The 24,604-nt window shown below is 39.0% G+C and overlaps 2 protein-coding genes across 6 annotated transcripts in view; one reads left to right on the top strand and one right to left on the bottom strand.

Moving 5' to 3' along the window:
• Positions 1 to 1,729: 1,729 nt before the first annotated feature.
• opn8a (opsin 8, group member a) lies at positions 1,730 to 20,471 on the bottom strand. Its single transcript, XM_071478750.1, has 4 exons — positions 17,435 to 20,471; positions 10,116 to 10,409; positions 6,508 to 6,833; positions 1,730 to 3,012 (listed from the first exon to the last, which is right to left on the bottom strand). The coding sequence occupies exons 1-4, from the start codon at positions 17,505 to 17,507 to the stop codon at positions 2,620 to 2,622; spliced, it is 1,086 nt and encodes a 361-aa protein (XP_071334851.1). The 5' UTR covers positions 17,508 to 20,471; the 3' UTR covers positions 1,730 to 2,619.
• The window catches only part of runx2b (RUNX family transcription factor 2b), a 115,762-nt gene continuing 104,312 nt past the window's right edge, over positions 13,155 to 24,604 (top strand). The window contains exons 1-3 of one of the 5 annotated variants that reach the window (XM_071478746.1): positions 13,155 to 14,492; positions 15,655 to 15,848; positions 23,034 to 23,084. In XM_071478746.1, coding sequence (XP_071334847.1) covers positions 15,795 to 15,848; positions 23,034 to 23,084 — 105 coding nt within the window. In that variant the 5' untranslated portion in view covers positions 13,155 to 14,492; positions 15,655 to 15,794. The other 4 variants (XM_071478743.1, XM_071478745.1, XM_071478747.1 and 1 more) reach the window with 4 other exon arrangements.

Below are 24,604 nucleotides of genomic sequence, written 5' to 3'. Positions count from 1 at the left end.
TTTTAACGGTAGGGAAAAAGTATTAAAACATTAATACACACTTCTCAAATTCAGACAAATTCAAGGCAAAACCATGCAACATAAAGTGTTTTGTAAGATTTTGGGCCACCACATGCTTCAGTGCTCTTTGGCATTGATTCTACAAGTGTCTGAACTCTGCTGGAGGGATGAACACATTCTTCTAAAATATATTACCTCATTTGGTGTTTTGATTATGGCAGTGGAGAGCTCTGTCTAACACGTCAGCCTAAAATTTTCCATGGGTGTTCAACTGGGTTAAGATCTGGTGACTGTAAAGACCACAGCATATAATTCATGTTATTTTCATCCTCATCAAACCATCCAGTGGCCCCTCATGCCCTTGTCACCCTGTTTCTCCACTCAATTTTCTGTTTTTTCCTTTCTTAATTTGTGACCCCTGTATTGTTCCACCACTTCTCTGAATTCCACCCATTTGCTTTGTATATTTTAAACAAAGAATGCCAATATACATTGACACTAAACCCTCCCCCAGATAATGGAACATGGTCTTGGGTCTTGTGACGTTCTGTGTGTCAAACCAACAGGTACCATGTGTTCCATGTAGATCAGACCCTGGAGTCTTTTCTGAAGGGGCTCTTAACCCATCCCATTAATGGCAATATTCATGACCCCATGTAATATCGACAGAACCATTTTGTTTTTCTAGGAAATAACAGAGAGTAGTAGAGTGGTTGGTGATCACTGGCTGTCAATCAGTACACAAAGGCACACATACATATAGACACACAATGGTGTTTGAATTGTATGAAAGCAACTATAGGGAGACCTGTGTTGGCTGGGCATGAGGGAAATAAAATGTGAGCTGATTTTTTTCCCCCCTCTCATCTAATTCTCAGCAAGTGATCAAATAAACATATTTCCTAAAATGTCAAACGATTGCTGGACTTATCAGAATTCAAGGTAAATTAAAGCTAAAATTTCCTTTTAAAAGACGTGGAACATGAAGGGGAACAGAAACCTCAAGAGTTGCATGTCTTTTTTTGAAATATCATATCCTCGTCCCCCTTAACATGCAAGTAAACATCTCTTGAGGTGCCTTTGATTAAAGCATAGCCTGCAGTGTTTAAAGCAAAGTCACAAATGCTGCCGCCTCACATCTACTCAAGCTTTCTGTTTCATTGTTTTCTGTTTCATTGAATAGACACAAAACCACAGCCAAAGAACAGCATGCATCAGGGAGAATAATAGCAACAGTCTGTATCTCTCAAAAGAACATTGTGGACAGACACACACACACACACACACACACACACACAACTAACTAATTATTTTCACACCACTGTTAATCTGAGCCTACACATAATTTAGATGTGTGCAGAAATTTCCGAAGCTTGTTCTTTGTGTATAATTTCACATATAAATGATGATAAGTGTTTGTAAGAAAACTATGGGCAGAAAAATAAAATGCGTGCTTAAGGTGCGAGCACTTGTTTTATCACATGGACCCTTGTATTCACCTTATGAATACTGACCTCAGGCGGTTACTCTTAAGGCAAATATCTGACTTGTTCAGGTTGTGTAATTTCCTCCAGCCGTGTTTCCAGTTCTGATGTAATTCCTTTATGACTGTTATTTGCTTTAGTTATGGGTGAACAGCTATTCCAGTCCAGTTATGACCACTACATTTCTCAATTAAGGGACACAAACTGTGGAACACTGAATAAAAACACAACTCTGAATATAATGCTTTTTTTCTTTATTGGATTTATGTCACAAGTCAACAAAAATGCTTTTTTTTTTTTTACGGAAGTGTGTCCAAGCCATTTAGTTAATTCCTTAATACAACAATGTGCATTTTCCATTTGACCCTCAGCTATGCAATGTACGACTAGTTTGTTTGCACTCCACTCTCGTGGAGGACACAAAGTAAAGTAAATACCAGTCAATCATGCTGTATCCGAGCTCTATAATCCACTGCCACAATTATCTGAGCCATTCTTCACTTCATTCTAGCTATCGCTCTTTTTCATCAATAATAATATAAATAATATGCTGAGAGTTGTGTTTCTTTCTTAAGCTCCAATTAGAATAATATAATAGAAAAACCCTGATAGCAAAATTCATGTGGAAAAATCTTTCAATGTTTATGAGCAGCATCCGAAAATTGTCTCATATGAAGGTCACAAGTGTTCAAGTTGTTGACAGTTGTGTGGTTTTCACAAAGAAAACAGATGCACAAAAAGGAAAACTCTCGTTGTTACTTCACAAATAAGTGGCGGTAGTATTTAGTATTCTATTTTATCATTTCTTATATGTTGTGCTTGTCTCTGGCCCTCTATAATTCAAAGGTGGCTGTCATTTTCTGAGGCCACTGGTTGACATTGAGCTCAGCAAGCTGGGGAGAAGCGATGCAGCACTTACACTGGAACAAACACTGGAACATTTTGTTATGTTTGGACATAGCGAAGCAGCTGTTTCAAGTCTTTGTTGTAAGCTAAGCTACTTAGCTGCTTGCTCAAGCCACATTATATTTGGCGTTCAGACCTGATTAGTATAATTCTTCCTCATAAATCTGGGAAAATAGCAATTAAGGACGTTTCCCAAAATGTTGAACCACAGACGTCTCCACCAACAGCATTAGCCCACAGTCATTATCTCACCTCCAGGCTGCCTGCCAGGAGCTCCCATCAGACCCGCACAGGTTACATCCATCCCATCTCCAAAAATAGGGCAGCTGGAGCTTTTAACCATTTTGCCCTCCATCTTCGCCTCTTCAGCAGGCGAATTGGCGTGATGAGAACAAGAAAACAATAGCCTCTGGAAGCGCATGAACTCCTGCCAAGAGGTACGCCGGAATACGAAATGTATTAAAGGGTTGTATACGGTGGAGCTCTTAGCAAAGAGGCAGGGTAATAGGGTGATGAAAGGACCCATGTGGCCCTGCTCTTGAGAGTGAAACATGCTCCAGAAGCTGACAGCCACGTAGGGGGTCCATGCAATAAGGAAACCTAGGCTGATCATCACAGCCATCTGAAATGAGAAGAGCAGATGAAAGAGCAGGGGAGGGCAGGGAGGAAAAAGGGGAGTAAAGTGTAGGGGTGAGTGGAAGATGAGAGTCAAAGAAGGGGGGCAAGATGGTGGGAAGGAAAAAGGAGGGGGAAAATCATTTAAAAAAACAAGCCACCTCCTGATTTGAGATTGTTTAAAATGAACAATTTGACATTTTGAGAAGTATTTTCCTTTCTTTGCTGAGAGTTACATGAGAAGATTGATACGATAAACATGACACTACAGCCAGCTAACATAGCTTAGCACAAAGTCTGGAAATAGGGGAAAAGAGCTAGCCTGGCTCTGTCCAATGGTAACAAGGAACACGTTTAGAGTTTGTCACTTATCATGTTGCTTTTGTTCAATTTGCACAAAAAGTGTAAAAACTGTCAGGCTAGCTCTTTCTTGGTGCTAAGTTAAGCTAGCAGGCTGCTCGCGCTATGCTTGTTTCAAACACTGGTGAAACAAAGGTATTTGATGACAGGGATAAAACGTTGTAGAGCCTGAAAGCAACAAGGCAGCATCCTGAAATCAGACAAAAGTTGCATCATCGCATCAAAGATGTGATGATGGGTGTGCCACATGTAAACAATACATAAAATACTGGAGTGATATAATACGAGGGGAACATTTTTATCATCACGTTTTACGACCTGAATACTGATTTTGTTAAATTTTCCCAGACAGTATGTTATTTTGCAGCAACCCTGCCTCTCAGCACAGGAAGGGGAATCACAGGTCATTTGAAATCATTTTGAAACTGCGGCTGCCTGACTAAGACAACACAGCAAGCCATCGTTATGGCAGGTAATCTAAATCTAGAGTATAGATGAGGTGAAATGAGCCACAGTTCATCTCTTTGGACATGAGTGATTTGACTGTCTGTCATATTATGTAGTGAATAAAAAGGAAGTAAAGCGAGTGCTCTGCTATCCACTTAAAATGTACACACAATAGAGTACTTTCCAGCTGCTGTTACATAATTTTGAGTTGGTGCAGGGAGAAACAGCATGGCTATAGAATAGTCTTGAAAAGATCAGAGCAAAATAGTAAATTCACTGAACATACAATAGATTCAAACTACCTTGGTCTGGGGAAAGAGAACGGCCGAGACGGTTTTAAGTGTCTTACTTTTCTATTCGTGAAAAGCCGCCAAGCCGACAGCACTGATGAATCCACATCTCTGATCTATGGAGCCTTTAAAAAAAGGGTTTTAGGGTTTTGTGCCTTTATTATAGTACAGTGCTCACATGGTACGCACCCTAACCACTCGACTACCAGGCCGCCCCTGATCTATGGAGACTTTTAATTCGGCTCTAGCTGACAGCACCGTAATTAAGTGGAAGCTATTTTGTGGGAAATAAAGAAATAAATAAAGCAATCATGTGAGAGAACCAAGTGAAATCAATGTTACAGGCACATGCATATAAAGACAAACACACACACACACACACACACACACACAAACAAACAAACACATACAGTCGTGTCTCCATGACTACTTGCCTAGTCCTTACCCTAACCTTAGACTATGTCGCAATGTCTAAAACCCCAGAGTGGTGACCAATCGCTGACCTTTGTGTGCTCTGTCAAGCACAGCCAGCAAATTAGTGAAACGCTTTCCCGTTTGATCTTTGTCAGTCCCTCCTTACTTTCATGCAGTCACATTTATCCACACACATAGATTTATGATCAAAATCAAAGGAACTCTGGCTTCATATTTTAATCTCATTCAAAAACAGTACTTTATTTAATTAGCATTGTTTGCACCAAGGGAGCAGCGCTCAAATTTCGTTGTACTAAGTATAATGACAATAAAGGCGATTCTGATTCTGATACTTTAAATGTCAGTTCTTGGTTTACTGATTGATTAAGTCTAAAAAATTTGAGGAAATGTAATTTCTCCTTTGTTTTGTATGTAATGTCCCACGCATGAATATGCACTAACACGTACTCACAAATAGAGAAATAAATGGATACATATGGACATTTATCCAGATGCTTAGATGAGGCGTACACGAGGGGCTTGTAGATCACATGAGGCAACAAACACTCAACTTTTCACCTCACACTTATGTGGAGAGGTACTTCCATATCAAGAGAGTGATAAGAGAAGCCTCTATAATGGAGTGTTTTCAGTAGCAGTGTTGGTGATGAATGAAACCAGATGTTACTTATACTCTGAGCCATAAACCTCTTAAAATATAGAGCTGAATTGTTGCACTGTTCTTTCATTTGCAAAAACATGATGCTTGTTGATGCCGGGAGATATAACTTAGAGGTACTGGTAGACAAGGATGAGGCTGTTTCCTTCTAAGAATAACCCTCTGCTGGCTCTAGCTTCATATTAGCAGAGGCATTCCATTGGTGTCAATCTTCTCATCTTAATCTCAGCAAGAAAGCAAATAACCATGTTTCTTGAAATGTCAAACTATTCCGTTCTGGGTTTACATCCTCAGTGGGAACGGCTGAGCTCTGGGCTGAGTGCCACAGACACGGTGGGGAGGTCGAAAAGTATTGGGAGATGGATTCCCAAATTATTGGTTTCTGGTCTTTTCATGGGATGTGTTTGTGTAGCAGGGTCTGTATAGTGTGTGACTCCATTTGCCATACTGTGTATCCAGCAGTTGTGCCCTCTCTCAGTAGGTATACAGTTTATAGCTTTGAATTAATGATACACCAGAGGTACATAAACGTTTGGCACAAATTCAGAAAATTAATTTCACTATGTTCTCTGTAAAAATATGTTGTGACTTATAGATGCTGCTGTGAAGTGTAACAAATGGATGCGGTGTGTTTTACAGTGCCAAGTTGGTCCTATAGTGTGAAAATATTCACAGCACGGTAGCTAGCTGTTGCTCTCAAATGGTTTAATGATCTTTTAAAGAGCGCGGTGCCTGACTGACTGTCAAGGGGTTGTTAAACTAGCCAGTCTCAGGGGTGTCTGGCTGAGTTCATTTACACTAGTAATGAGAAAAATATAGAATAATGTCGGCCCTATCCTTTGAGCAACTTTCCCAGGGGCCCTCTCCTGCTAAGCAATGATTTCATCCATATATTTCTTAGCTGCACTTCAAAAGCTGCTTCATGTGTGAGAAGTAGAGGGAACAGAAAAGCTCACTGACTCACTAAACTGAGTCAGTGTTGTCAGAACAATTCGTCATGTTTATGTCTATTAAAACCAAATAGATCTATCCGCTATGTTCTTCAGATATAGCCTGAACGTCACAACAGCCAATGATAAATGATACCCCACTATAGTTTGATGTGATGGCTGTAAAGATTCAGCTTTAGGAAGAAAAAAAAGAGACTGGATCTTGACAATATTATAGAAAAATGTCTGTAATCAGCACGTGCACACACACACACACGCACACGCACACTTGCATGTCTTGTATCATGAGCTTATCCCATTTGTTAAAGGAGACTGAAAGGACACTCATTACAGCATTTGTTTACAGATTGTTTTATACTTACAAGAGTTATTTTCTTTTCAATATTGCCATATTGAAAATCATTGCTCTGGATGGATTGGTAGGCCCTGTGCAGCTTCCAGGCGATACCAAAATAGGTGGAGACAATCACCAGACAGGGGAGGAATGTGCAGAGTACAGACAGAGTCATGATGAAGGTGGAGTGATTTAAGGACTCCCCATAGCCAGTCCAGTCTATCGAGCAGGCAAGTCCAAACGGCTCTGGTCCGTAGCTGCCCCAGCCAAGCAGAGGAAACAAGGCCCACAGGCCAGCATATAGCCAGATCCCGCTGATCACAATACTGACAGTTCGCCTCTGGAACTTGATACCTGCACAGAGATAGATTTTAAATTCAATTAACTATATGTCATCTATTTGGCTTGATCTTAATTTATGTAGATACTGTATATCTTTGCACATTTTCCAACTCCAGTTATATGGCTTTTGTTTCTTCATCACCTCTTTCAATGGCACAGCACTTGAGTGAGGAGTCTGCATGTGACTGTGGAGCTGAGCCATTATAATTCAGTCAGAGACATCAAATATTTGATTTGACCGATTTGGCAGGAGAAGGTTCTGGTCTTTGATTGAGCTCTCGAAGAATGTGATCAGCAGTGAGGAGTCTCAGAGGGCTAATCCTCACACAAACATGAACATTGGCTATTAGTTAAATCCTCAATACCAGGTTGTTGAGACGACGGGAGTTGCTGCAACAAAAGTCTGTGGTATGAGCATATCAGCAATGGTAGGTGTCAGGTTATACTGCCCAGTTACCAAATTAGACTGCCAAAATAAGGTGATTCTGTAAAACCCCGCAAAGTGTAATCTAATGCCATCATTTCTTTTTACATCAAATGCCAATGTTTTTCAAATTTACACTTCCTACAATCTCCTTGCACTTAAGAGTCAGGGAAACAAATTATATTTAAGTTATCATTAGCAACTAAAAGACTGAATGCTGGAATTATAGCATTATAGCAGATAAACATAAATGTTTCCAATGACCTACACAGAGAAGAGCATTATGGTTAACTGCAGGTAGCAGAGGCTTGTAGAGGAGTCGACATACACACCTCCTAAATGTCAACAACATATTGTGCAGAATTGCGCATCAAGAAAGTTCATTGGTTGTTTCCAATCCTGTCAGCAGGTGGTCAGAAACAAACATAAATATACCACATACAAATATAAAAGAAACAGCCATGGAAACTTATTTGAGTGACCCCCATGCACGTACACCTATGGTGCATGTAGCCCAGAGAATGTCCTACATGTAAGTTATTTATAGGGACAGAAGGCCCGGCTTTAATTGCTGCATGAATATGATTGGATGCTACTAGTTAGCTCATAGCCAAACTGATAACTGCGCCTAACCCAGGACACTTATCTCATATATATCACCATGCTAGATGAAGCTCACTCACCAGCAGAGTATTTGAGTGAAATCCCAGTGGATGTTTTGGCTTATTGAGCTGTATACAGGTTGTATACAGGTTGTATACAGCTCCCACTGTTATACCCTCAATAATCAAAGCGTGATTTACGTTTTGTTCAAAGCTCCCTTGTGTGTTTACTGGCATTAGCATGCTATTTGCATCCTAATTGTGTATTGCTATCAGTATTGGGTTACTTTTAAAAGTAAGATTACAGTATAGACTCCCTTGAATTTAAGTTGCAACATATCCATTAGAACACCGAAAGTGAGTGACGTATTTTAAGCATTTTGAATTACTTCAACATTGTCTAGCATTATGACTGCATGTAACACAGTGAATGTGGCATGCACACAAAACTAGTACTACTGCTAGTACCAGAAAAAAAAAGTTTAACCCTCTCTGTTTTTTCAAGGTATGAAATATGAGATAAGACGATATAATATTAAGAGATATAATATAGTGGGCTAATGCATGTTGTAAATCGGCTGGTCTCCACCCAGTAGATGATTTGTTAGCTAGACATACTTAGCAAGCTTGCTGCTAAGCCAACAATGCTAACAGGCTGATCTGCAGTTGGCAGTGGTCTAGTAATTTGGATAGGTAGGTAGCTCGCTACGTCGGCAATTTAACCAGTAAACATTCTACTAAACTACAACTATTTTTATGAATAATGCAGACTTGAAAGTGATCACTTTATGTGATGTATTGATTTTTAAGAATGTAAATGTATTCTGATTAGCACCTACTTAAATTGTAACAGTACCTAAATGTAGTTAATCATATATTATATTCTGTTATACACTGTTACACGTACATCCGTAACTCCCCAACACTGACTGACATACAGCCATAACCACATTGATTTACACAGCAGTCAGATATCAATCCAGCTGCTGTCTGTCCTGCAGTGCGGACTGGCACGGACTGCTCTTCTGCATTACCCCCTGTTGTGACCAATATCATGAATCACTAAATGTGATTTTGTGTTTTATTTATATTTTCAACTCATAAAAGTTGGAAATATAATGCTATATTCAGTGTTTCTTTGATGTGCTCAAACCTGGATCCATTAATCACTTCCACTCAGTGTTAGATATTGTGAAGAGAGCTGTATGTTAAGATTTCAGATTGCACAGACTTTATTTAATTCACAATGAACACTTCATTTCTGATTACCATGATAAGCACTACAGATGCATGTGCTTACTTGTTGATTCAGTGATTTGTAACGGTGTGAAAATGGATGTATTAAGGGGCCCCACTGAGTCTGCAAATGTATGTGGTCCAGGATTTTATGCTACACAACAGGTCTGCAGGTGTTCGGCCACTTGATTACTTGAATGAACTGACATGCTTTCAGTAAATTCAGGATTAGCTTTATTAATCTTCATTCATCATCTTTGACGTCACATATTCTTTATATTTAGTAATTATGGCTAAAATCACATTTAATTGCAAGAATTCACACATTTAAGATACATTTTGGGGGGTGCATAAATTACACACTTCAGATTATGGCTGAGTGAGACATGTTCACACTTTTATGCTGTGCCTGTGGTCACAACCAGAGAAAAACAGCAATGCAGGGTGCTACAACATACTCTGAGGCTGCTGCATAACTAGCCTCATACTGAGACACCAAGTCTTGTGGGTTTTATGCTTACAAACAGACTGAAGTTTCATGTTCACAGTGTTTGTTCACAGTGAGATTGTTTACTATCCTAGCTCCTAGCAGTAATGTGTGTAAGTAATGTGCAGCGATTGTTTGATATACAAGAACGAATGAATAGCAGTGTAAATGTCATGTACGCCATGAGTTGTATCTATTATTCAGCACACCATGGTGTGTGTGCTGCTAGCATGGGATCCTATTAAAACCAACTCCCTGAAAAGAATGAGCCTCACGGTGAGCGGAGGGATGAAAGCATATGGCCTTGTCAGTACACCAGCATGGATTATAAAAGATCAGAATCAAAAAGGCTTATCGGTCATAGTCTGGGCTCCAGAAATTTAAAGGCTTTCTTCACCATTTGATGTCCAGCTTTACATCAGAGATAATTCCCTGTGATCTTTGACAAGATTACAATATTGATTTCTTAATACACAATGGTATTCAATAAGACCTTATGCGTAACTGCTCAAATCTCCCTCAGATCCTATTTAAGGTCACACTACCTGTTTTGGGTGGACTTCCTGTTACCAGGTACCTGACCATCCCCATCACAGCCAGAGTCATGACACTGGTTATACTGAAGATCATGCCCATCAGGCCATAATAGAGGCAAGAGGTGTCTCCTCCGATCCAGGCATGGTTAAAAGCTGAAGCAATGGACAAAGGATACATGCTGAGGGCCATGCCTATGTCTGTTACGGCTAAGTTCACTGTCAGCAGCTCGGGAGCTTTGAGCAGGGTAAGGCGACGGGCTGCGCTGACCAGGACTGCTGCATTCCCCATGATAGACAGGACAGCTGTAGGATACAATAAGAAAGAACAGAAATAAAATTAAAAAAATGCTTCAACAATATTAACTTATCCCTGTAAAGAGATTTTCTTGCGCTCATCCATGAGTGAAGGCCAACAGGCAGTGCCATCAACTGAAGAACCACCCTGGGTCACGTTTGGATGCCACAGTGGGATCAAAATCCAGATGGGGTTTTGAGGAGTTGTAGAAAGCCATTCATCATTTGGGAAACAAAATCTTCTCTATCCCACTCCCACCAATCAACGTCTAATTCTGTGTGACTGCTGTAGAACGTTTACATCTGATCTGAATATCAACAGAATCATGAACATTAATTGCATCACATCTGTCCACAATAATTATGGTCTCCCATTTTCCCTCTCTCATCTCTGTTTCTAAAAGACAATTATTGGTTTGGTTAGTTATCACATGGAACAAGAGATTAATTAATGTAATGGAAAGTGAATGGGCTTCAGTGATCTGATCAAACCAAACACCTCCAACAGTGATTTGTTGCGTGCAGCAGTTGATGGAGTGGGTTTGCTTTTGATGATCACATACTTTTGGTCCTGTGGTGGTCTGTATTGCTGAGACCACGCAGAAGCCATACATCCATGGTGATTCTTAAAAAAATACACTGATTGACGTCTTCCTGACTTTGCTGTCACTCTTTCACAAGAAAGATCAGGACTCATGCAAGCATGCAGTTTAATTCCTCATGTGCTTACGTATTTTATACTCTTCACAGACAGGGGAAGAGTTTTCTGCTGCTGTAACTCGTTTCATTGAGGTTGTATGCACTGTGTATTCTGACACGTGATTATTCACAGCACTGTTGCACTGAACTGCTATTTCAAAACTTGCCCCCCTGTCCCCTAACCCATCTAAATTAAACTGAATAGCTTTTCTCCTGACCTCCTGTCACTGTGGGTTTTTCTTGGTTAACTCCAAACACTGCAGAAACCAAATTAGTGCACACTTAACTAAAATCCAGATTTTATAACATCATTAAAGGAATAGTTGGACATTTTGGGAAATGTGCTAATTTGGTGTCTGGTTGTGAGGTAGATCAGAGGATGAATTCCACTCCCACTTGAATATGGTACACCAGTAGCCACTTGTCTGGAGTGGAAACAGGTAGAAACAGCTTCTGTAAACCTCAGTAATCAATACATTACATCTTTTTTTGTTTAATTTGTACAAAAACTGAAGTATAAGTGTAATATATTGTGCTTTCAGCAGTACTGGACTATTGGCTTCTATACGTGAGACCATAAGTGCGACATAAATCACACAAACTGCAGTTCTGACCATGAGACACTGATGTTCAGCTTAGTGGAATATGTTCTAGCTTCATTATGCAGTATTTCTAATAACCAGGGCTGTTGTGTAGTGCATGTGAGTCAGTTCTCTCCATGATGTCGTGATAAATACATAGGAACATTCAGTACAAAGTGCCCACAATCTAAATTATTTAGAACTTATGTAGAGAAATGGGTTGGTCGTTAAAGTGTTCTTAATCATGTAGTGATTAATAATAAAAAGCTATGGGAAAACATCTGATCAGATTACTGGGTTCCACAAGTTTTTCCTAATTCTTATCTACTACTCATTTTAAGTAGGTAGCCTATAATAATGTAGAAGATTACATGTTTGAAAAATGATTTTTTTGGCATCACTGTGCAGCAAAGTGCTTACAGTGCATGGGAATCTGAAAATAGAAAAATATTGGACCATTAATTACAAAATGACTGCTAATGTCTATTCCATCAGAGAGAGTGGCTGACGTGTTCTTGGTTCAACCTGTATTACATAATACTTCTCTCTTACATAAGCTTAGGGAAATTTGATTGATACAACATGCAATATTGTGCTGCCATGTGTTCATTTTTTAAATAGTCTTTTTAATCTGTGAAAAAGCAAAAGAGATTTTTGTCCCTCAGTAGTGGAATTTTCTCTCCATGAGCAACCTTGACACAAGTGATTTGCACTCCTACGTTATTCATGAACATCATAGCATCATAATATTAGCACCTGAAGATTACCAGTGCACACTTTTCTATTAGTTGATTTCTGATTATTTTACACATACTGTGCTTTGAGCTGCAAACCTTGCTACAAATAGCTGAAAACGGAGAATCCTTATTGTGCATGTTGAATGTGGTATCATTGCAGTGAAAATTACTGCAGAGACATTTAGCTCCTTGAATGATTTAGTTTCCATAGATGATCTGAAAGATACTCCTTCATACAGCTGTTGTACTGTAGGGAATAGTGGCACATACAGTGCTGTGCAAACACCCAGATAAAAACAGTGACAGCCTTAAAGATCTGCTGTACAGTACAGTTGTATTTGATGTATTTGATGCAGGCTAAGACGAGATAGATCGTACAATGTCCCATTTCTGTACATAAGTCTGCAGCTGCATTTTTAAACCTAGATATCTCTTCAAGATATTTTTCTTTCCTGCATTTACCTGTAAGTGTCTGACATTTTGACACATACTGAACACTACTGAAATTTATTCATGTGTTATATGTTCTACTTTCAGCTTGTGATTCAAAAAGTTCAACAAAACTGAATGAAGACCACATTGTTCATTTCCAGTCCCGCCTCTTCACCCGCCTTCTGTTTGCATTCTTTTTGTCATTTTGTAAGCAGCAACTGCCCCCAGTGACTCAAACACTCTGCTGCAGTGCATTTTACTCCAAAACATCGGTTAATGAAATCATTTTCATTTTAGGTTTTGAAATGTCCTCTAAAAGCATTGGAAACCAAATGTACCATGATAGACAACTCCAAAAGAATAAAGACTATTAATCCAGGAAACGTCAATGAACAATCATCACAAACCACCTCATATATTTTTAATTGTTTAGATGTTGTATTGCATTTTAATTTCACATCTCTTCACTCGAAGGCTTTGGACATATTCACTGGTGGACTGAGGGCTGAGGGCTAATTCTCCATTTTATGAACTGACTGTTCAGGATGATGTGGTAGATCTTGTGGTGAATGATGTGACGCTCTCATGGTTGTATGGAAAACGACAGAACAGGAAGAGTAAGGATCAATTCCCCTAAGGCATTGGGAATGAACATAGTTGACATACTGTACTGTAGTGCCATAGTGGACTTCACACACACATGCAGGCACACACACACACACACACACACACACACACGAAGAATAATGTCTCGTACTTTAAGAAAAGCTGTATACTTAATTGACCCTTTCTGAATGGTAGAACTGTAGTGAACTCATTTAATGTGACTGTAATTAGATTATCTTCGCTGCACTCGTGATAGACTGGAGACAAAATGCAGAAATGTTCAAAACTGTAAAATCAAATATCTGCCTTCTTTATTCACAAGCGGTAACAGCAAATTCAAATGACTGGACATGATTCTGCCCAATTTATAGGCTTATCTGAAGAACAAGAAATTAGATTAAACTAAAATTTCTGGGCAGTTAGGACAAAGCCTTTTCCTTAGATTTTTAGTCTTCTTTCTCAGTAAAGTCAAGTTGCATGAACAGATTTTTTTGGTGCACTGGGGGAGACAAAACATATTACACCAGGCTCACAGATCATGTGTTAGCAAGCACATCTGTATCCAACAGGTCATCAAGGATTATTTTTCTGACCACCTTCATGATTCACTTGTTTCATTCTGAAAAATACTCTTTAAGAGTCTTTAGCCAGCTGAAACCTTCATGATATGTGGCTAATCTTACTTGGCTACATTATTTATTTCCAAAATAGTGGTTTGCAGCTGCTGTAGTATACAGTGTGTTTATAAGGTTTTCTTTGCTGGGTATTGCTTCCTGTATGACAGAGGAAACATATTGTATGTGTTCTCGGTGTGAAATCAGGTCAGATAGATTTCAATTACTTGGTTATTTTCTAGTATTTTTGTTAGTAGTTAGTTGGTTTGTTATGTTTTAGGCGCCTTAGTATTTTAGTCAGGGGCGTAGTGAGAGTTATTACCAGCTGCGGTACAGCTCGTTGGCTGTTTGGGAAACATGGCATTTCTCCAAACACCGTCTGAGAAAAGTTTGTGTCGGGATTCATCAACGCGAAGTTTTCAGGTACAAGTCCCTCCCATTAATGACATGTGTTTATTACTGAGTCTGTGAGTGAGTGTCCACACTTGCTTAGGACAGCGTTTGTCTTTCAACGTCGTCATGTTAGCTAGCAAGCTTTTTCCAATGCTAACGGCCCTTCCCACGGTAAGCTAACTTGACGGTGAAATTAAAATAATACTATATATTTATTTATTTATTTTGTGATACTATGTTAATATTTTGCGAATTGCTGCATTTATTTATTTAAGACATGGGGCATGTATTTGTCATTTGCTTTATTATTGTTACCAGTACACTGATGAGTGCCAACTAGCATATCAAACTGCTGTTGATATTTATTTTCCAAAGCACTGCAGCACAGTGTTTACTCATGTTTCGTCAGTTCACAGTTAAGTATGATAACTAAACCCTAACTAAACCCTCTAAACCTGAAGGTCTACTTAATTACAGACATGGTCTAAATTAGTAGCTGCACGGCCTTTTTGTTATGATTGGAATGACAACTGTACATGAAAACATGTAAAAACATTTCAGAAAATAAAATGAAACTTTTCCTCACTGTTGGAGGTTTAATGTTTAATTTATGGTAAAAGGATACAAGCTTTTCATGTAGTTGTCGGCTGTACATGAAAGCATATGTGCAAGTGGGCTTCAAACAATTGAGAATATGTAATTAATTGGCCAAAGGGTTAATTGCAATCAGAAAAAAACTGCCACATAAGGCAGGACTTGTTTCTTGCAGTGAAGGCAAATGAATTATCATCTTAAAACATAAAGGTGTGAGGTTGTGGTGGTGTGGATACGCTGTTAATTCAAATGGTGGGCTGTAACATCTAGTGATCTCTCTCTATTCAGCTGCTTCTGCAACTTCCCTGCTCACTAACTTCACTTGCTGTACTAGCACTACACAAGCTGTAGTATATATATTCAGGGAAGTGTGTGTAAGATATTCAGAGTCTCCATAGGCTTGCACTATGAAGACTCTTTCATATTACACATAAAGTATAATTTGAGTTACTTTATTTATTGTAAATAACAAAAAAAATATTTTTGCAGATTTTAGCATCTGTGGTATATGTATATCAACTGCATGGATAGTGTGGAAAAATTTAGCTGCTGAATGAACAACTGTCCTCAGTGACTGATAATCCTCATTTTACCCCAGATTGCCTCTAAATGGCCTGCGGACTGACGCTCAGACTTGCCACCAGATTTCCTGTTGTGGTTTACTTCACCACAACGCCAAAGAAACTGTTAATACAGTCGACTAAGCACCGGCATGTGGAGTCATGAGTCATTCTGGGAATGCAAAGCAACACTAGCAGCAGGGAAAGTGAGGTGATGGAGTGTCTCTTTAAGGTAAATATTCACTCTCACACAGAGAACAATAGTTATCTAACCTCAGGGACTCATTCCTTACATTCAGGACATTCAGCGACTGTGGCATATTAGAAAATACAGTGCAGTTTATACTCACATGTACATTTTTGTGTGTTTACATGTACTTTGATATCATAGTTTTGAAAATTCTCAGGCTCAGGACATTGTGCTTACATTGAACATGAGAAACCTGGTTATTCATTTTCCTATATACATGATCATAACAGTATCCAGGTTTCTGATGATCTGCCTGCAGGTGTGTCCTAATTCATCAACATCTCACTCACTTTTTTCTGTATTGTCTGAGTCACCTCAACAGTTGACAAGGGACACATTTTGGTTTCTTGCTGTCTGAACTCTGCTGGATTTAGCTTGTCTATCTGATCACTGGTAATGGAAGATAAGTCTGACAATGTTTATATTAATATTTATGATGCACATTGCATGACTGAAGTCAGACTGTTTCATCTTGTTGATCATCACTTACCATCACTTACCATCATATTTTTTGGGTGGACCACGACAGTGGGGCCAGCCCTACAATCGAAAATATCCCTGCCTGACTGTCTGAGTGATGGTATTTCCACCACTGCTCAGTGGAGTGCTGAGCCACAGTGTACCGAGCCACTCTGGTTTCCTGGCTGCTTGGGAACTGCAGGAAAGCGGAGGAGCACTGAAACGATACACTGAGCCTTGCCTCCATTACAACAAATAACTACTTTCATTACATGTGTCATTATTACCCAAAGAGGCAGAGGAATAACTGAACATAAGACACACCAAGTCATCGGTAACAAGGCTTTCGTACGCACCGCTATAACCAATTCTACATATAAAACAGAGGGAGTTAGACATAAAGACCTGCCTCTAATGAAAGTCTGTTACGTTCTGGTGTTGGAAGTAAATAAAAGCAGATGGAGGCTGTGAGCTGTGTGAGAGACAAAATTGTCTTTCAGACTACTCAACCTACTTTATCAACCTATCAGGGTTTCTCATACTGGGATAAAGGCTCATCCAATGTCTACATGAGCAAAACATAACAGGGCCCAGATCATAACCAAATTACTAAAGTGTGCATGTAAACACTATGATGGCTCTGTATGTAAGCATGTTTAAGCTATATTCAGCTCAAAGTAACACTGAAAGGTGGCAGATCAACCTCATCGTCATCGACTGACTTCAAATACAATGCACTGGAGACGAAACAGGAGCCACAAAACTGTTATCACGCAACATCTTCTAAGATGAAAATTCAATAATATAGTGTGTTTTTGTTGGAGAGACTGTGCCAACTGGAAGACTGTGTTAAAGATCCTGTGTTAACATACTGAAGTCCCACCACTTACATCAAGTTTCTTTTCAGTTTGAAGTTATAGGAACAAAACATGAAGCAAATCAAACAAATGACATATGCACAAAATAGGTAGCTCATAAGACCAAAGAAGGCATTTTGAACTGAAATCATGCATCCTGATTATGTTGTCTGACCACCGATGAAGAAAGCAAGCAAACCGAGAATATTCCTCTGCAGCTTGTCATAATGACAATGAAATCAATGTACTTACCAATTATCACCAGGTACATCCCAGCCCAAAAGTCAACAGTGGGCGACAGTTTGGACATGTATTTATCATCCATGTTTGTTCAATCAGTGGTAAAAACAGACACCAGAATTATTTTCAGTACAAAAAAACACCTTTAACATGTGCTGAAGTCTTGTCTCAAATTTATTTGAATTGGAGTTTTAAAAGACTGAGCATATTGTTTGCTGTCTCCGCTGTCAGCCCTCATATTCTCTCTGTGTGATGCTGTATCTGACACCTAATACACCGGCATGAAAACCCGCCACATGGACAGTTTACTGTACAGCTCACAGTGACCCCCTCCCTTCCATACACAAGCCACACTAACATGCACACAATCGCAATCATGTACGGCCAGACCCTGACCCACACACACAAGCACACTGCTAATGCAGATTATAATTACTAGCAATCACTTCATGACACATTCTGCTCGTCCCTTTAAAACACTCCACTTAAACACACACAGGCTCTGTGAAAGCCAGAGATAATTACACAATATGATGTTGGCTCTAGCAGAGTATTAAGAACGTGATTCACTAGTTATCAACTCTTTGTACAAGTAGCTAAATTTTTATCTCTGACATTAATGTGTCAAACTAAATACAGCCATGACATCATTTGTAATTTCCCTTAATCATGGAAAATGAAGAAGAGACGGAAGCTTCTTTTTTCTATTATGCTTTAGATTGAAGATTGAATTGAAGATAGAATGGGATTAATATCTAGTGAGGAGGATTTATGGTGCAAACCAGGCCACTGTCTGTCCATGAGTATAATGTGTGTGTATACATTCTCGTGTGTGTGTGTGTGTCTGTGTGTTTGTGTGTGTGGCGGGGGGTGATATTGATTATAGTGGGCTTTTCATAGATGCGGAGTGTCTAATTCTTCAAGACACAAACCTGTATGCGCATCATCTGTTGAGGATGAGGATTGAACCCTTGAACCTGCCCAGTATAGCCTGCAGCATGTCTTTACCTTGCACCTTCTCCACATTTATTCAAGTGTTCTTTGCACCTTGTTATGTGTGAAAAGGGCAGTGAAAACATCAGAGTTCAGGGTTTAACTGCTGTGATCAAGCGCAATTATCATATCATATATTGTTTCATGCTGCAGTTTTACTCGGAAGTGGCATACTGGTCTGTGCATTAGCAGAAAAGAATAGTGCATTCTTAAAGCCTTTGTTTAAGGAGCTGTACTAAAGCAAACTGTGTTCTAGGCTCATGGACATTTTACAAGACTTGATGAAGATTCTGTGCACTAGTCTGTGGAGATTTCATATGGATCACATGTGGTGCGAGTTCTGTGAATGTGTTAAAAGCAGTCACAGCCTGACACAGAATACCAGGCTTTGCTAATGGAAGGTGAAAGAAGTGAATGTATTATATATATATACTTTTTTTTTCCTTAATATGACATGTGTTTTACTAATTAGTAAAAATGGCCCATTGGGCTTTTGTTGCCGTTTTACTTTATTGAAGATACATATTAAAGCAGCAATTGGTGTCACCACATGTCCTTGTATGTAGTATAGTGTGCTGAAACAGATTATTACAGACTGCTGAAAGTATGCACTGTAAAACATACTGTAAGTGAAATACACAGTGGCAAATATAAGGAGCAATATAAAAAGAACAAGCTTAACCAGAAAAACAAAACCAGACAGACAAAGAGGAGGAAAAAAGGTTGTGTAGGCTGCATACTGACTTATGTAGACATTCACCTCATAACTGATGCTTATGTAAGCATTACCTGGAGTGGTGTATCCAGCCCTTGATAGTGTCCACATCAATATCACCACATGACTCCTTCAATATCACCACATGCCTCATCTGCTGACAGTAAATGGTATGCATGCATGTATGGGGTTGGCATTCATATACCTCCTCTTGCCATGCCAATAACAACTCTTTCCTTACTTGTGGCCTGTATATGGCATTCCCATCACCCTTAGCTGTACTTTGTGTTTAGTGCTAGTTAGTCAGTCATGCCATGCTAACGTGCTAATCTAAAATGGTCATATAGTGAACGTTATTCCCACTAAACATAAGCATTGAAGTTGTTATCTTGAGCATGCCAGCATGCTGGTGTTTACACTGAATATTAGCCCAGTGAACGACAAATTCCTAATGGAAAGTTTATAGGAATTTGAGGCCCCTTCTCTCTGCATGAGTACTGGCCTCAAATTAATATCTTGTGCGCAATAACAGTTAATAATCATGTGAGTGTGAGTGCCATCAGTATAATGTCAGAAGTGTACCATCAGAAGTATTGAAATATGCATATTTTTTAAAGCTAAATGAGGGTCACCTTGGAATAATTGTGATCGTGGCTCATAAGATGACACACTCAGCCATATGAAGATTGGATGTCACAGGAGCTTACCAGATGGTTTGATCCATCTTCAGCCATGTTTGTATTGTTATCTCCGGGTTTATAGTGGTTTCTAATAGTATTCTTGGATGAAGTTAAGAATACAGAGTGCTTCTCTTACTTCCTCTCACATTGAGAAAGGATGCTTGGTCAGACAGCATGTGCATTCATTCAAGGTTAAAAAAGGCTTATCCATGGTCTTGTTTTCTTTTTCTGTAGGATTTTGAGTTTTAAACATTTTTAAGTCAGTATGTGAAAACTGACACACTTAACTAAATGGGCCTCTGACCAAATAAGCCTCCATATGGATTGTAACTGTTTTTGTGCCATTTAAGAGTTGAGGATTTCAGTATATTTAACACTGAGTAGGAGAAAAAATAATACACAAACAATACAAAACAAAGCCAAAGTTCAAGTGCAGTGAATACAAGGAACCCCAAAGGCCTGGTTCTTCATTCCCTTTCTAGTAAAACAAATTCTTGGTATTTATTAAAGTGGGAGTTCAGCAATTTATGTGGTTCAGCTGCTGATGTGGAAGACACAAAACATAGAACTATTTCCATGCACAGTATTTCCTTTATAACCTGCAGTTTTCCCCTCGTTCCACATGTTTTAGCCTAAAAATCCTACTGTCCTTGAAAACATAATCAGCTCCTGTTCCTTTTCCATTAAGCTCATGAAACTATTAAATCTTTGGCACTGCTGTGTCAAAACGGAGCTGCAGCCACTGCAAATGGGTCGGGGTTGGAGTATGGTTTAAGGGAATGAAAGCAGAACATTGCCGGCCCTCTGCATTGTCCAAAACAAAGGTCATCAGTTGAGCTTCTCATTAAAAGAGCCAATTTAACATTAACATTAGCCCCTGATTTTTCCATTTTCTTTATGCTAAGAAAATATTAGCAAGGATAATACTGTCATAACCATGACATTATTAAACAATTTGCTTTTGAATATGTTGTGGAGTATGAGACTAATTAATGAGACAACAGTATAGACGGGCGGTAAGCGAAAGTCAGTTCTTACAGTCTATACCAGAGAGGTGTATTGATGCCATTTGAGCTAGTGCTTTTTACACATTTGCTGTCAGAACTGGGATCAATAACAGCAATGGCAGGCGTGAAAAGGGAGCACATGATTATAAATGGAGTGCTCATTACTAAATACCTCCTTTCTGTGCATTGTCACTGTTAATAATCTTAAGGGCCAATCCCAAAGAGGAGAGGATCTATAAATAGCTACACATTGATGTTGATCTCCGCTGTCCACATTGATCTCCACTCTCCATTCTAATGTGCCCTTCTAATATGTACTCATACACACACACACACACACGCATACTTGTACTTCTATCTTTGTGAGGACACTCATTGACATAATGCATTCCCTAGCCCCTTACCCTAACCTTAACCATCACAACTGAGTGCCTAACCCTAACCCTAACTCTGACCTTAACCTAAACCTAATTCTAACCATAACTCTAACCAAGTCTTTACCCTCAAAATGTAATTTTAAGGTGTCTCAAAAAGTGAGGACTGGCCAAAATGTCCTCACTTTCCCAAAATGTCCTCACTCTGTTAGTAAAATACTTTTTTTGGTCCTTACTGTGTAGCAAGTACAAGTACACACACACTCACACACTCACTCACGTGAAGAGAGAGGGCAAGGTTTAGTTAGTGTCAGATCCAGGAGATAAAATAAGTATCCATGGCTTCATCAGGAGGATGGCCCTCGGGATGAACTGCAAAGAGACTGCCTCAGGCAGCAGAAGACGGGATGATAAGGAAGAGGAAATATCATGGAAAACTAACCCCTGGCATGGGATGTATCATTGGTAGATAGAGGAAGTGGCTGACACCAAGAATTCCTATAGCAGTGATTAAAAAAGGCCAGCCTTAAGTCTGGTCATGGCAGTGCAAGGACAAGCCAAAAGCACCACATCCATAGAGACAGGGATCTACCACAGCAGATAGAACCCCAGGTGCATGTTATGCAAACATGCCCCTGAGATCTTGACAGTCAAAGCTACAGGAGTAGATATAGTATATACTGTTGGTGTTGGTGTAGACACAGCTAATGTATAGATAAAGGTGTATATCTAAAGAGTTCCTGCAGTGACATCGCCATCTAGTGCTACATAGAACATTGAAGGAAGCAATGCATCAGAAATGCAACAGCAGTGGTTGATTTATTGGTTCTTTGTTTATCATTCATTAACTTGGGAAATTTTTCACCTACTGATCAACTGTTTCACTTTAGGTCTAAAGAGCTTGAGAGATACACTGGTAGGATAAGTTATCTGTTATCTATACCTGTTCAATTGGTGGCATAATACCAATTATTTGCAAAGTAGCATGTTACACATTGCTGGCATCCGGACTGGGTGACCTCTTCAACAGTGCTTCTTCACTGGTCCAGTTATGAAAGAAAAGAAATAAATCATACAGTTAATAAGCAGCTTCAGATGTGCCCACGCTCTCAGTCATATCAATACTTTCCCCTCAGTTCAGGGTCATCCCATGCAATCAAGATATTGGTGATGATATAGATCATCATGTGCGAAATAAACGCTACTGATTTTGTTTAGTTCAATAAGTGCTTAATGAGTAGTCTGTATTTTTGTGACTTATTGCGCTGTTTCTTAAATAATGTCTAGATTAAATTTGGAAATATAAAAGCCATCATTTATAAGATGGTTAACACCTCTCTAGGGGGCCCAATAATCTTGTACTACACATAAGAATAGGTATTGTAATCATGTGACATCTATTTAACCAGGAAAAATTTCTTTTTTTAGAGGGTCTAGGCCAGGATAAGTAGCGAGCAATAGGCATGAGACCCTGCTTTATAAGGGACAACCACTGGTTCATTTTAGATTTTTTACTATGACATAGACTCCGCCTGAGAACCCCAGACTCACAGGCCGCTAAGAGAAACAGGAGCTAATTGAGATCCAGAGTAGCCAGGAGGAGGTTCAAACTAGCAAGGAGGAGGTCAGGTTAGGAGGTGAAATTCATGATGGTGGGTTCAAATTCAAGGTCTATGATATCTACATTGGCACCAACATGGATAAGCTACAGGCAATATTGAGTGAGGCATGGATAAAGGGAACTGCACTAACCTGACTGTGTCCGTAAATGGTCCTGAATTAAGTTTGGTGGCTTTGATGTAGTGCCTTGAATGATAACACTGATTTTTCTTTTCTTGGCAGGGGGAACACTGTGGGCTACTCAACAGTCTCAGAAGTGAACCAACACATGAGGTGAGATTCTCAGTCTGTCTATTTTGTTTTTGAACAACTGCAAAACTGTTTTGTGTACAAGGGGGCCTCCAATTTTGTAGTGTCCTTGGTGGACACTGTAATCATATATATATATCTGCTTATTCAAAAAGGAGGACAATAGAAGACAATGTCAGGTAACTATAAAAAAAACTGCAAGAAGGATGACATGTATAGCAGTAATACCTCTCCTTATAGGCATTTCTCATGAATGATACATTTAAGACAGTGTCTCATTTGTCGCAGTGCCTTGGTGTGTACGATTTTGCTCAATCGTCTCTGCTAAAATTTCAAGAGCAGCAGAGATCGTAGGTTTACATGAAACCACATTTTAATAATGCAGGTCCTTCAGAGGACCTGGCGTAGTGTATTCTCTCCTCCCTGCTGTGTGTGGAGAGTAAAAGTCATTGTAAGAATACTAAATCAAAAGAATACTTAAGGAGGGTCATTCATTATTCAATGATCTGTCATCTCAAACTGAAGCATTAACTTAGAAAAGGCATTGTCTGAGTGTCACTGAGGATGCTGCTTATACGGATGTCTATATATTATAGTCTTTGTGAGATGAAGTGTAACATGAGATAATTAGCTTTTCTGAGGTATTACAAAAAATCACCTCTTGTTTTCTAGGAGCTTTAATATGTAAAAGAGGCGATATAGGCTGTTTTAAAAAGTTTTTTTTCCCACTTTTGAGTAACACATGACATTTGAGTAAGACATGAGCCTTGATAACTGGTAAGACTCAGTTTATTTTACATTAAACATTTGCAGTTGAATATGACTTTCTGCCCATTTTCCATCTACTGGAAAATAAATCATTTTAAAAAATGGCCATTTCAAATTCTGAGAGTCAAAGGTGAGGTCCTCAGATGTCTTGTTCTATGAACATCAGCCTGAGAAGTGAAAGTTATTCAATCTGCTATCATGGAAGACTAAAGAAACCACCAAATATTCATGTGAGAAGCTGGAATCAAAAAATGTTTGGTACTTCAGCTTAAAAATACCTTAACTGTTTAGCAAATATTTGCTGTTTAATTTTCTCTCAACTGATTAATTGTCTCAGCTCTAAACCTATCCTCAGAGTATGGAGGGAAAAAGTTGGATTATTGAACCATTAAAACATTGCAAGTAAGACACATCACCACTAGAGAGCAGGATTGCTCATCTCATTTATTCCTTTCACTCACAGTTCATGTACAATTCAACAGTATGATATTGCTGACTTGTAGAAATTATACTAAATTATAAATTTAATGCTGGGGCATTTAATGCTGTTGAAAATTTTGTTAATCTCTAAACTGGGAGAATGATTATAACTGTGGACCACACTGGGTACAGTTTTATGAGTCAGCAGATAACTATATCCTTTTATTCAAATAATATATTATAGTTACACCATAAATGATAATTATGATAACCCCAAAATGGGGAATAACTATTGTATAATTTGTCATATCCTAATCACCAGTGTTAGGCTGGTATCAGGTTAATCCCACAATCTA

Source organism: Trachinotus anak, unplaced genomic scaffold, assembly GCF_046630095.1.
Source record: "Trachinotus anak isolate AG129_WGS33_773 ecotype Australia unplaced genomic scaffold, CSIRO_AGI_Tana_v1 ptg000005l, whole genome shotgun sequence".
Classification (NCBI taxonomy): Eukaryota; Metazoa; Chordata; class Actinopteri; order Carangiformes; family Carangidae; genus Trachinotus; species Trachinotus anak.
This window is presented reverse-complemented; position numbering and strand designations above follow the sequence as displayed.

Coding starts and splice junctions, on each gene's coding strand:
- opn8a (XM_071478750.1), bottom strand. CDS start 17,507: ATGGATGATAAATACATGTCCAAACTGTCGCCCACTGTTGACTTTTGG. Junction 10,410..17,434: donor GATGTACCTGGTGATAATTG/GTAAGTACATTG, acceptor TGTATCCTACAG/CTGTCCTGTCTATCATGGGG. Junction 6,834..10,115: donor AGGAAGTCCACCCAAAACAG/GTAGTGTGACCT, acceptor ATCTCTGTGCAG/GTATCAAGTTCCAGAGGCGA.